Below are 14,516 nucleotides of genomic sequence, written 5' to 3'. Positions count from 1 at the left end.
GGTTGATTTTGTATGTCTTCCCCTACCCCCCCTTCTTTGTGTTTCTAATTTTATAGACTTTGACTGACATGAGACAGTTTTCCACAACTGGTTTGTGATTTTGAAATTTTGTTTTTTTTTTGCCTTGAACTTGCTATTGGGAACTGATGTTTATTGTTGTGTCTTCTGTGTAGTCCCACATAGAAACTGGCACATGTGCAAGCCAGCCTTAGGCTCCTCACAGTGCAAGGCATTCTTTCACCCTTTTCACACATTTTCCTACGCAATATGCTTATGAAAGGGAGGGAAGTGCCTCCCTCAGTTCTTTTTTTATTGTCGCTGAAGAAAAATGCCTTTCTCTTTGCTTGTCAGTTCCTGATTTAATTATGAAGAAGATTTTGTGGCTCTTCACCTCCGTAAACCCACCTCGCACTCCAGTGGGCTATTCTCTGCACCTCATGGCTTCAAGGCCTTATTTAAGAAGTTTTCCTGTTGTGGAACCAAGATGTCCTAGTCAGACTTGCATGACTTGCCTCATTTGCCTTGGTGTTTATGCCAAAGGCTAATTATGAGAGGGCATCTCAACTTAACATCACTTTATGAGAAACTGCACTGAAAGGCACAGCTCTGTCCACAACCCCAGCTGAAAAGAAGGGATTTGAAGGGCTCAAGCAATATAGACAAAAGTCTATATTGGCCCAACCTAAATCCTTCCTCAAAGGATTAGCTAGCCTTTATCCACCCTCTATTCACCCAACTCCGCAATGGAGCCTTTTGTTAGACCTCTCACAGCTAATGTCCAAATCATTTGATAGCTGATGGCCACCTCTTCTCTGTAACTTCTTTCAGCAAAAATGGGTCTTCATAGTGGGTATCTCCTCAGCCAAGGGTAAGCGAGACTCAGTCAAACTCTCTTTTTCATGAATTTCATAACAAGAATCCCGTACTTCATCCCAGGTTCCTTTCCTTCATCCTTCCACCTCAACCAAGACATGTACTCTAGGTATTTTTCCCCACATCAGAAGTTAATACAAAAACGGTGTTACACACTCTGGACATAAAATGTGCTCTTTCCTTTTTATTTGCATAGGATGTGCCAGTTTAGAAAGGACAAGAACCAATTCATAGCTTTTGAGGGACCCGATAAGGATTATAATATCTCATCTCAATTTTAAGATGGATTGCATTACTTACTTGTGAGTGCTTCAGAGAAGCCGGCATTTCCCACCCCTCCAGGTCACAGCTAACTCTACTAGATCTCAATCCTCTTTGTCTCCCTTCAGATGCAGAATCCCTCTTGTAGACATTTGTAAATCCTCCACTTGGTCCACTCTCTTGATCTTTCTTGAGCAATACACAATCAACATGGACTCCAGAGGTGATTTAGCAGTAGGCAAAACAGTCCTGGATTGTCTTTTCCATTAAGAGCTTTGCAAAGAGCACCTCCTTGGCTAAGTTAGCTCACTAATCTCTCATGTAGGGCTGCACAGAAGACATGATGATGAAAACATGGTTGCATTTGTCTTTAACTGTTGTTCATTGAGTGCTCTTCTGTACAGACACACATCCCTCCCTCCTTCCCTGATGTGAGCTCTCTGGTCTTGTTTTAGTTGTGCATTCTCCTGTGGGGGGCTCTGTGAACTGAGGGAGGCGCTCTCCTCCCTTTTATGGGCATACTGGCCAGGAAACACACAAAAGGGCAGGAGAGCACCTTATCAGAAGCTTCAGAACATCTCTGGCTGTCCTGCGCAGTTCCTATGTGAGCCTGTACAGAAGAACACTCGATAAACAACAGTTATAGTAAGTGCAACTATGTTTTATTTAATGGCTGCCATTTATAGGCAGGGGTTGACTGCACTGTTCCAGGATAACATAGCATTCTAGAGATAAGGGTTAAATAAAGGCTAGGAAACTTGAGAGGCAAGCTCCACTCATTATCTGGGACAATCTAGTTACCCATCCTAAGGAAAAAGACAAAAAGAAAGCAAATGCACAATTGACATACTAAACCATGGCCACACAATATAAAACAAGGATTTCTTCAAGTATATAAATGGGATTAGGAGCCTTGTGGTATGATAAGAAAGGGGCCTTGTGGTTTGATAAGAAAGACAGATACTACTTCAGTTTTTCTTCCTGGAGTTTATTTTTATGTTAATTAAACATACTGAATTATTCCCCATACTTTGAAATTTGCTTTGCTGTATATTTCCTTTTCTATTGTTGCTGGGTAGTGCTATGCTTTCAGGAATATAGTTTGCATCTTACAGGCAAATTGGCTTGCTTGCTTTTGCCCAGTTCTCCTTACAGTGCCTTGTTCCTGATAATTGAATGTTTTATTATAAACATTTTAATTATTGTAAAGGGATGAGCAACATATGCTTATATGCAAATAATGGGAGGGTTGTGTTGCTATGTTTGTTCTTTAGGAGGTAAGCCATTTTGATTTGGTTCTTTTCCCATTTTGAATGTTATATAGTATTAGTATTAGATATAGTATTAGATAATGACATGACTGCCTTGTGCAACGTGGGTCAGACTCTGCTATTGAGACAGTCCTATTCAGTATCATCGACTAGGTTGAGAGGTTTAGGGGCAAAGTATGAAGTGTTAATTTTAGCTGGATTTTTGGTGCCTTCTCCATTACCCTTGTAGAAATGTGGCAGCCATATATTCAAAGATTGGATTGAATCCTAAAACCTGTAAGCCCTATTCAGAAAAGGTATCTATCTGGCATCTCCTCCTCACACACATATACAGGCCCAAAAAACTTCTCTTGAAAACTGGGGGACCTTTGGAAATAGTGTAGGCTATATTGCTAGTTGGGATAAATCTGCAGCTATTTTGGACCCACTACCTCTTTTGTGGATAGAACTGCCTTAGGATTTAGTTGTTCTATTTGCAGTCTCTCTTCCTTAATAAATTCAAAAATAAAACATGGCATTTCCACAGAAGCAACGCTCTGAACTGATATTTTCAGTGAGCTTCTATAGCAACCATATGATTTATTTTGTTCCAGTCAGTTACATGTGGAGGAGGGGGTTCCTTTGGTCTGGTACATATCACACTATCTATTGACAGCTGCCCAGCTGGAAGATATGGTACACCTTTTCACTGGGACTGTGAACCCAACCTCTTGTAACCAAAACAAGAATTGTGTCCAAATGAGAATTCATTCAACTGCTGTTACATCCTGCAGATTTTGAATGGGGTGCTCTCAGTCCAATTTAGTCCACTTAAATGACCAAACTAAAGATATTGTGCACATTACAAGATAGATAAGCTGAAAGTACAGACAGTTTATCAGTGTAATCACTGTCAAGACAGTGATTACACTATGTGAGTTAACTGAGACTTAAAATGTGGTACTTGCCAGATACTTTGCAAATACTTTGAACAAAACTATCAATATTTGCATAGAAAAATGTCAGTTTTTGAATTGGGGTAGTATTATTTGTTGCATATTTTAAAGACACGTACCAGGCAGTTTTGTTTCACACTATTTTTACAGTGTAAAGGTTCCTGAGTACCAGATGACATTATTGAGTGAAAAAATGATCCAAACAAAATAGAATTGGAGGGGGTGGTATTTTTAAAAAGGTAATATGTTTCAGTCAATATGCAAAACATTTATATTGGTGTTAAAACTATAGCTAGATAAAAGAGCTTTTCAGTGGTGCAGATACAGAGAAGATCCAAGTACAAGAGGCCAAAATTGCCATTATGATGAAATTAAAGCCCTTTTTCTTTATGTATGTTGTTTTTCAAATAATGTGTTGTGTACTCTTCAAAAGGCTAGTAATTATGTGAGAACATGGATCTGATAAGCCCTAATGCTGCATTATACAGACATGTGGTCTTTTTAAAATAATTGTTTCAGATAGAACAGTGGCTTTAATGTCACGTTTGAGTACTGCTGCTCTGAACTTCTGAGAAACCAAATTACTTTTTCTTATTATTATAAGTTTTATTGCAAGTATTTAGATTCATTTTCTGCAAGAATACAGAACATTGTCAGATCAAATGAAAACTTATTTTTGTGATGTTATGCAATCCGATACATCAAAAGATTAAATGATACAATCATACATAATTTTTCTACTATAGAGGAACACTTTATATCACTGAATGCATCCGTTACCTTTTTAAACAATGCCAAGACCAAATACATGATGTATCTGTGTTTTTGCCTTGAGGACCTTCAAGGTGTCTTAGAATATTTCCACTAAGACAAATGTAAAAACAATAAGTTATCAGTATAGTGTCTGAGCGATATTTTTTCCAGTATTCATAACAACATGTTCTAAATACGGTAAGTGGGCATTGACATTATAGTAATAAAATAGATTGCAAAAAGTCAAAGAACAGTAGCTTTGTAGAAAGCCTTGTTAAGTTCGCTAAGCAGTTAATTTAGTAATTTTGTGTGGTTGGAGCTATCTTGTACATTTATGGGGTTTTTAAATGCTTGCATGGTGTAGACTGCTGTTTATTTTTTGTTAATGAAAATAGGTGATTTTATAATGCATAAAATCACAAGCAATCTTATTTTTTCTTTAAATGTGCTGTTGTGATGCCCAGAATTACTACTGCATGCTCCCCTGTATTTTGTAACCTTTGGTTTATGCAGGAATATGCTGAATTTCAGTATCGGAGGAGGCACAGACAACGCCGACGTGGAGATATGCATAGTCTGCTTAGCAATGCTCCGGACCCAGATGACCCTAGTGAGAGCACATTAGGTAAAATCTTGCACAGGTCTTTCCCCTCCTTAAAGTGGCTAGCAATATTTCTTGATGCATAATCAGTCAAGACAGAAGCTTCTACTAGCAAATGATTCCTTAATATTTGATTAGCAAGGGGGAAACTCCATGAAGTTGCAAATGGCCAAGTGTAATCAAATAGATTGGCAGTGTAATCCTAAGAAGTTACACTCTTCTAGGTCCATTTAAATCAATGGATGTAAAAGGATATAACCCTTCTGAGGATTGCGCTGTCAGAGATGAAAATAAATTACTTCTGGAATAATTTCTTTCAGAAGTTGACTATGGAACTCAGAAGAATAACTGAGTTTACCCAACAGTCAGCCACGCTACCAGCCTGCCCTTTCTTTCTTACCAATAAAAGTTAGGTTTAGTTAGGCTGTGACCATAATGGGAGAAGTTCCATTCCTCTTCCTGTATGGAAGAGGTATATTTACCTCCTTAGAGGTTTCTCCCGGTGGTTGGTCAAACAGAGCTGAAAGCAAAAGGTGATGAAAGTGCCTGGATTCATGAAATCTATGTGAAGTAACAGCCATGCAGGTTAGTTTTAGAATCCAAGTTTTCAGGGGACAAATTAACTCCTGCTAACTTATCTAACATATCTGCATATCTAACATATCAGCTTCTAACTGGGATTAACCATGAGGGAGTGGGTATGACGCAAAGTATGGAGCAAAGTGTGTATGTGAGTCTGGCAACAAGCAAGGTTTGTATACATCCCAGTTACAAGTGACGTCTGAATGCCGCCTAGCCTGTTGCGAAACTCCATAGCAATATTTAGAATAATAGAACAATAAAGTAAGTCAACATAAGAATAACAAAATAATTATTAAGACAAAGTCTGTCAACTGCCAACTAGTTTAAAAGTTCCTTTTTCAGAACACGCAGTGCTGCTCTGTCTCAAAGGCCTAGTGCACACAGAACCACCTTAATAAGGGAATCTGAAAAAACGTATTTTGTATGGTATCAGTTTGGCATAGTGGTTAAGAGCGCACGATTCTAATCTGGAGAACTGGGTTCGATTCCCCACTCCGCTTGAAGCCAGCTGGGTGACCTTGGGTGAGTCACAGCTTCTAGAAGCTCTCTTAGCCCCACTCACCTCAAAGGGTGTTTGTTTGTTGTGGAGATAATAATAACATACTTTGTAAACTGCTCTAAGTGGGTGTTAAGTTGTCCTGAAGGGAGGTATATAAATCGAATGTTGTTATTATTATATATCACCTTAGAACACATAATCATTATATTTCTTATGCTACTTACAAATATGTGTTCCCCTCAAGAATCGGTCTGTAATGTTTGTTCTATAATTTCAATGCCAAAATGTTTGTGAGAATTCACATTTTGGACTACAGTAGGTGTAGGTGACACCATTACACACAATCCAGTAAGTGTGAAAGTTACCAAGAATTATGTACTACCATGAAATTCATCCTTAAATTAATTTTAATGTATTACACTGTAGACAAATATATATTTACATTCAGACTAATCACAACAAGCATGCATACTGTTATGGATCGGGGTGGGGGGGTCCTTCTTCCTGATCTTTGGTACTTTGGTAATGTGCCACTACCCCTGTTAGAAACCAGGCTTTTCTCTTCCAGCCACTGGGGAGAGCTGGTTAGCCTCTGAGCGTATACCATTATTCTGAACTTGTGAATAAACTCAAGTTCAACAAACTCATGTTGTAATCTGCCCTCGAAGCTTCTTTGTTTGAGGACAGCCACTTTTAGGTCTGCAATGGGATGTCTTGGAAAATTAAAATGATCTCCCACTAGTTTTTGAGCGTTGTGATTCTTAATGTTAGATTTATGTCCGTTTATACTTTTGTGTAGCGACTGACCTGTTTGTCCAATGTAGAGTAAAAGGGCATTGCTGACACTTGATAGCATATATACCATTGGAAGATGAACAAGTGAATGAACTTGAGAAGGCATAACTGATGTTGTTAAGTCCAGTGATTGTGTTATTGGAGTAAATATGGGGGCAGAGTTGGTATCTTGGTTTATTGCAGGCCCTGGTCCCAGAGTCCATATCTGTGTTAGGAAGTACGTTGTTGTGAATCAGAAATTGTTTAAGGTTGGGGGACTGTGTTTCAGTAAGAAAAGGTTTGCCTCCCAATGCTTGTGAGAGAATAGTATCATTGTCCAGCATAGGTTGCAAGTCATTAATGATGTGTTGAACATTTGAGCTAAGAGCTGTATGTGACCACCAGTAGTGTTCTGTTGTAGTTTTGTTTAGGCCTATCTTGTAGCAGGTTATCCCTTGATATCATTCTGGTTTGTCCACCGGTTTACTTATATCAAGTGAATATTGTAATTCCAAAAATATCTGTTGTAGATTCTACAGGTGAGAATCTCTGTCAGAGGGATTGGAACAGATGAGGCTGTAACATAAAGTTTGGCTTTATGTAGACAAAGAATTGTTTGGCGTGTTTAAAATGGTGACTGGAGGCATATAGATACGTTTGCCAATCAATAGGTTTCCTGTATAATGTGGTTCTTAAGCTTCTATCATGTATTTATACGGTGGTGTCTAGAAAATGTACTTCCTCTGTGGATTGATTCATGGTCAGGTTGATGGTGGGATGAAACTGCTGAAAGCGGCAATAGGACATCCCGGCTTGCCAGGCTTGCGTATTTGGGGCAGAGGATAGAAAGTGCCTGATTGAGGTTCCTGTGATGTGTCCATATAGATTTGTTTCTGTATCTGTGTGGGTAATTCCTTTAGAATCCGGTTTAGTTCTCTTTGGTATTCCTGAGTGAAGTCTGAGCCTAGCTGTTTGTAGAAAGTAGTACAGTTGTCTTTCGGCCTCTGGAACATAGTCAGATTTGTCTATGATAACAACTGCTCATCCTTGGTCAGTCTGAAGTCTTCCTCCTGCCAAAAAAGCCTTACTCCAACATAAATGGTTCTTTTTCCAGCCAAAGAATCACTTAAATTGAAAGAGGAAGACTTCAAACTTTGCTGAGCGGAGTGGTAAGATACTATGGACTGAACAGTGTGAAAACAATCTTTTTCTTCCTTAAGCAGATACACAGGAAGCTGGCAGTAACAGAAGACATGGTAATTCCATGGTGAGTTCCGCTTCCATGAGTATCCTTCACAGCTCATCACTTCATGACTATACTCCTGTCAGTCGCTCTGAGAACCAAGATTCCCTGCAGGTATATTCCTCTACCCTGTGCCATTTCTTTATAGTATGTATCTCTGCCTTCTGTTTATGCCATCCACTTTAATAAGCTGGTTGTCGTAAACAGATATTTTGATGGACAGGACTGGCTCTAGCTCCACCTCTCCTGAGACACAGCCAGTGGAAGCGGGTGGAATACTGCGCCAATCCAAGTTAGAGTCCGTTGGAGGGAAAAGAAGGCTGTTGAAAGACTAAGAGGGGAGAGGGGCTTGAGACGCTGCTCAAAGAGGCAGCAGAAAAATAGTTAGCTGTTAATCTGTTCTTTTACTTTAAAAACTTTCCTGTTTGACCTCAGTATGTTATTAGTTTAAAATCCATTCATGCCTATGTTCCTTCTTATAAATAAAGTTTATTGTTGTTTGGTTTAACCCTGGCTGGCCTGAAGCTGTTAGCTGAGAGGGAAATTAGACAGACACACACAAATGCTCTGGTCACGTGAAAAGGGCCTATTGTATTAAATGTTGGAAGTGTGTATTGAAGGAAAGTAACCTATGAGCTCCCTTTTTCACAGTAGCCCTGGGCTGGGTGAGGGGAGGCACACAGTGAACTGGCTTCCTGTCTGGTGGAGCCTCTGGAAGAGGAAAGAAGGGATCCTGTGTGGATTTGGGTCAGGGCTTTCTGCCTGCTGTAGTGGAAGCAGGAGAGGTGGCTTGTGGCGGGGGGGGGGGGGACTCCTTGCCTGGGAAGCCCCAAACCTAGGAAGGGAGGGTTGGGGTGGGTGGCAAGGAGGGTGAAAGGTTTGTGAGAGGTAGTCACCATACATGTAAAATCTCATTTATTTTTGGGGACGTTTTACAAGTTAGCATGCTTTGGATATCACCACCAATAGAGTATAAGCCAAAAGTAAGCAATGTAAATGAAGTGTTTTCCTGACTTAATACATTTAATATGAACTTGGATTAAAAATGAATTTTAGAAATAATCTGAGTAAAATTGCTATAATATTTACATGAACATTCTTAATTTTGAAAGTTTGTTTTTTTTAAATCTTTCTTAGGCTTTGAGTTCCTTGGATGAAGATGACCCCAATATCCTGCTCGCTATTCAGTTATCATTGCAAGAATCTGGATTGGTTATTGATGAGGAGACTAGAGACTTTCTGACTAATGAAGCTTCTTTAGGAGCAATAGGTACTTCTTTGCCTTCAAGGTTAGACTCTGGTCCCATAAATATAGATAGCCCAAGGGCTGCTTTAAGTAGCTCAGAATTGTTAGAACTTGGTGACAGTCTGATGAAACTAAGCACAGACAGTGATCCTTTTTCGGCCGACCACCTTAGTTCTCATACCTTCAGCGATGCAAGAAGTGGATTATATTCAACCTCCAGTGAAGCTGATTCAAGTACCCAAGACCCCAATATAAATGAAAACCTCCTTGGAAACATTATGGCCTGGTTCCATGACATGAATCCTCAGAGTATTGCACTCATTCCTTCAGCAAGTACAGAAACAGATGATGATTCACAGCAACCTAGTACTGAAGAAGGGTTAGTAGAGCAGCCACATGTTCCCAGTGTAAGACAGGACCCGGTGGAAGAGCATGCACTTTTTGAGGATGCACTCAAAAATGAAGGCAGATGCACCCAAACAGAAGAGAGCACTGCTTCTGGGGATGTTCTTCCAGCTGAAGCAGTACCACAAAGTGGGGACTGTACGGGGAAGCCTGCTGGCCAAGTTGATGCTTCAGGAGATGCTTCAGATCAGACATCCCAAACCTCAACTGAGTGGTCTGAGCATGTACATTTGGTGTGACCACATTAAAAAAAAAGGTTTAAAAACGTAGAAATTGATTATGGAGCCAAAAAGGCTAGGCAGTTGCCAGAAGTACACAGTGTGGAGTTAGCATTCTGGACACTGGCCCACGTAAGCATAGGTCGGTTGTTTACTGGTAATGTAGAGGTGGAATACATAGGAGTTCCCTTTAAGTTCTTTATGAAGATTATATAAATCTTTCAGGGAATTTCCATTGCATTTAACAGCAAGTATCTTGTTTGCTTTGAAGAGAGAGGAATAAATAGTTTGTACTCTACATTCCTAATACAATGCAGCATCTATTTAGCCTTAGGTGGGTGATCCTTAACTTGAAAGTATGGCTTTCTAAAAAGTAAAGGCTTACTAAAATTCATTTGGGTTACTGATCCTAAGAAACATTTTTCTCCTTCTCCCTCCTTTATTCTAATTGTCTTTTAACAAAACAGTGTTTAGCGGTATATTTTTCTTTAGACCTTGCTTTTTACATAACCTTTGCCCAAGTAATCTTTAACTAGCAGTGTAAACCGAGGTGTATGATACCTCTCTTTAATGCTGCTTTACAAACCGAGAAGTGGGATTTTTTTCTAATTAAAATCAAAGATTTTTCATGTCTATTTACAGTACAGATGTGCCAAACTGTGAATAGCAAATCAATTTCAACAGAAAGTATGCAGTATTTCTCTCTTAAAGCTGACCCATAATGCTTAGTGATGGAAAAACCACTGGAAAGCATTGCTTTTCCAAATTTAACTGGCATTTATTGCCATAATGACTGCATTAATATATCCTGTACCTTAAGTTAATTAAGCCTAATTCTGCTGTTGAGAACAGTTATTCTAAACATTGAAATACAGTTGATTAGCAGCAGTTATGCTGTGTTGAAAGACACTTTAATGGAAGTGCAATCATAGTTCATTGTTTCCCATAATTAACAATGCATTCTATGCACTATTGGTGCAGTTGCATTTAATGGTAACATTTTATAAAATATGAAGTTTCCTTAAGTTAGAAGCAGCCCCATAATAAAGGTTTAATAATACATATTACATGCAACATATTACTGTGCCTTTGCCTAATCCAAATAGATATTTGCCACAGTTAAAGGAGTAATTAAGTTCAGTTATGTCTTTTGGAGTTACTATGCTAAGAATGGCAAAGACCTCCATTAAAAATACAATAAACCACTCATGGCCTTGCCTTTTCAGTAAATTTTTACATAGGGTATGATCCTCCGCTCTGTAGGCGCGGCAAGGAGGGAATACCCTGTAGGACTCACAAACCCTATTTTCCCCCTCTTTCATCCCTTGACATGTATGCTAGAGCAGTCGAAGTAATGGAAAGTCTATGCATGCCTCCCATAACTTCATCCAATCCTCCATTCCACTGATAGTGAATTCTTAAGCATAGTTATACCTTTCTAAAGTCAGTAGGCTTAGAAAGGTATGAATCTGTTCAGGAGTGCCCTGTCCATGAAACTCCTAACTTGTGTAACTTGTTTGAGTGGAGTGGGAGGAGTGGATGGAGGAGTCCAACATACGGCGCCCATTCCTACTACTGCTGGCATGCTGCCTGTGCATCTGCACCACTGAGTGGGTCAAAACAGGGCTTTTTTGAAGGATCCCTCCATGTGCCTGCACAGAGTAGCTTATACTCTAAGTGTTCAAAATTTTTATATAAATAACAAACACTACTGTGTATTCTTTCAGTTGCACAATATTTGTTTGGTGTGTGGTTGCTGTTTAATGTAAAAGGAAGAGAAAAAAAAGACCTTCCCTAGTGGTGTCCTACTGTGAAGAAAATTCTTGTTAAATTGGCTTAAAAGCATCAAAACCTCATTGTAAGTTACAGTGATATAGTTTGTAATTTTAACTAGAATAAATTGTTTAAATTACTGTTTTGCTTGCATATAATTAAAGCCTAGGACGACACAAGCAAAATAAGTGAAATGCTCCATTTTTATGTTTGAATTGATATGAGAGATCTGCTGATGTCTGATATAAAGGTTTCTTGTTACTGAGTGTGTATAGTAAAGTATTATGACAGCAAATAAGGTTGTGTGTATATTGATTACTGTGAGTTACAAGAAAAAGTGTTTTAACTCTTTTTCATTTAAAGATTACTGTTGGAATCTTGCACTCCCTGTAACTCATAATACTAAATAACTACATATTAATTATTTACTCCAAAATTCAAAAACAAATCTGTTTCTTCTGGAAGTTGATTTAGAAGGAATAGTCTGCTGCTCTGTTACTGTATTCCGTAGATCCATTACATTTTCTGGCTTCGCTTCTAACTGCCCTATCCTGAAAGTATTGATGTTGAACCCCTTTCCAACACTGGAAAATTATCTATTTAAACAGTTATCTGGTATAAAATCCTGATCCTAAAATAGATCTTCACAATTCTGTCCTCATGAATTGGTCTTATACTTACATTAATTTTGAGATGCGCATACAGCTTCTTTAAGTTATAATTCCCAAATAGGATGGTCCTCACACAGATTTTGTGTATTGCATTAAGGTGTCCTGCAAAGCTAAGATATGTATGAGTGCTCTCTGTGACGATAGTGAAGTTTGTAGGTTCTGGTTTTTCTGTAACTTGGTTTAGATTGTGCAGTATATTCCATTGTTTCTGTGTTAACTTTATTCCAAGCATGAAATTTAGCATATTAAATTTGTATTTTCTTGGTACTTATTTAAAACTTAAGACCACCCCAGTAATTGACTTTAGAATTCAGAAAGAAAGTTTGGCGAGCCTATTTTGTAAACCAATTAATTTTATAATGTAAAAAATACTCTAATCTTGAAAATGCTATTTGCACTTTCATAGTCTATACTTGATACATTCCCACTTTATATACAGTAGGATATTACAACCATGTAGATGTTTGGCCAAATGAATGCTGTTAATAATATGTAAAATTCTTTGATTAAACATTTATTACTTAAACTAATTTTATTCTGACTCATTATTTTTATGTCTTTTTAGCAAACACTAGATTGGATCTAAAACACTGAGCAGAAGGAAATAAATAATTAGTGCTGTTATGCAAATGTCTACCAAAGCTCTTGCAGAAGAACTTTTTTAAAGATTTAGTTTCTCTTTTCTTATGCACTATGATAGTGCTTGCTATAAAATTGCCCTATCAACCCAAAATACCTGCCACATCCAGGAAGGGTACAACCCACTATTACGTATCTAAAACATCCTGCAACATTCTGAGTACACAGATATTGCAAAAGTAATTGATGACAGTATTTATCATAATAGCTGAACTATGACAAAAAGTCATATTTTTAACTATTTTTGGATCTCCATTTAAACCCCAATAATTTGAATGGATGGATTGAAGAACAAAGTAGATAAGAGAAAGGCCAGGGATCCCATTTAATCTGTGGAGTTTATTCCTACCCTCACAACACTGCTCCAACCATTTCAATCCTATTTTTATGATGAATTAGGCAAGTTCACAATCCATAGTCATTACCTGATGACATGATGCATGTGTAAAATAATTATCATAGAGTAATACTGAAGACAAAAAAACCCTGTCTGTCGAACACCACACTTTGCAATTTATACGTTGAATTACTGATTGATGAGACGTCTGTCTGATCTCCTTAGAAGCCAAGAGATGAATTAGGACTGTGTGTTTTAGTTAGGCTCTTAGAATATTGTCCATCCGTTGTTCAGAATGGGGAACAAGAGAGTGGATTTAGTCCATGCTATTCCTGCTTCAAACAGCTGATCAGGAATACTTGTGCAAATCCTTGTGACAAGAGAATATGCACACATATGTGAAATTTGTTTCTATGTGTCAGCTACCCATGCACTTGCTCATATTTACCATACTTAATGAAGAACCGACAGCTGCACTCATGGGTGCACGAAAGTGCGTGGAACCAGGTGAGGCACTTGCTCAGCAGACCTGATTGGCCACTGAAGATTTGATTGGCTGTGAAGATTAAAATGTTGTTTTAATGGCAGGTGCCCCCCACAGTGTTGGCTGTATTCTCTCTCATACCACTTTCCTAGTGTCTTTTTTCATTTATCCCTTTTCTCCACTGCAACTGGACTGTCTCTGTGTATGGCTCCATCCCCTGCAGAAGCCACTTTTTTTTGTTGGATCTGCCAGCCATTTTGTAATTGTGCCCACCATCCTCTGACAGAATTCCACAGATGCCCAAAGGCTCAAAGAGGTTGGGGACCTCTATATCTGAACTGTGGTTACATCCAGCTGTACGTGAGCTATAATTGAATCCTATCTGCAGCTTCCACCAGTATTGGCAAGAAGTGCCCAAGCAGAATTTCACCTGAGGCCCCCTATTCCTCCAGCTTTCAACAGCTATTGATGGGGAATAAGGCAGCTTGGAGGAAGATAATTTTCTAAAGACTGGATCTGGTTCACCTGAACAACATTTTTATTATTTTTTAATTGTCAGTTCTGACAAAAATAAGATAAAAATAAGTGGTCTTCAAGGACCAAAGAGCTGTTCTATGCCACCAAATAATCTGCTTAAAATCACTGAAAAAGTACATTTGAAACTGAACAGTTTATTCACTAAAATTTTGAAGCTATCGACAGAACATTTATTCAAATCACACTGGATTTTTATCTTCCAAACACTACTACATAAACTAATATATTCCAATTCAAAGTGTACATGTAAGACATTTAATAGAATCACATTACAAACATGCTTAAGTTAGTGCTATCTAAATCTTACATAGCTACACTGGACTGACCATATTTGTTCCTGCAAGGTATTTCATGATGCTTCCAGACTTTTTCTATCAATCTTCTTTGGGCTTACTCTTGGGCTGCTGCTGCAAA

General features: G+C 38.4%; 1 protein-coding gene across 4 annotated transcripts in view; it reads left to right on the top strand.

Annotated features, from left to right (window-relative positions):
• Positions 1-12,631, top strand: part of ANKIB1 (ankyrin repeat and IBR domain containing 1) — a 94,672-nt gene extending 82,041 nt beyond the window's left edge. Inside the window, exons 18-20 of one of the 4 annotated variants that reach the window (XM_054991501.1) lie at positions 4,625-4,718; positions 7,773-7,906; positions 8,930-12,631. In XM_054991501.1, the coding sequence (XP_054847476.1) occupies positions 4,625-4,718; positions 7,773-7,906; positions 8,930-9,682 (981 nt within the window). In that variant the 3' untranslated portion in view covers positions 9,683-12,631. Of the gene's footprint in view, positions 1-4,606; positions 4,719-7,769; positions 7,907-8,929 lie in introns of all 4 variants that reach the window. The other 3 variants (XM_054991500.1, XM_054991499.1, XM_054991498.1) reach the window with 3 other exon arrangements.
• The last annotated feature ends 1,885 nt before the right edge of the window (positions 12,632-14,516 follow it).

The sequence above is a fragment of the Eublepharis macularius genome, chromosome 11, assembly GCF_028583425.1.
Source record: "Eublepharis macularius isolate TG4126 chromosome 11, MPM_Emac_v1.0, whole genome shotgun sequence".
Taxonomy (NCBI): Eukaryota; Metazoa; Chordata; class Lepidosauria; order Squamata; family Eublepharidae; genus Eublepharis; species Eublepharis macularius.
The sequence above is the reverse complement of the archived record's forward strand: the minus strand, read 5'-3'. Positions and strand labels throughout refer to the sequence as shown.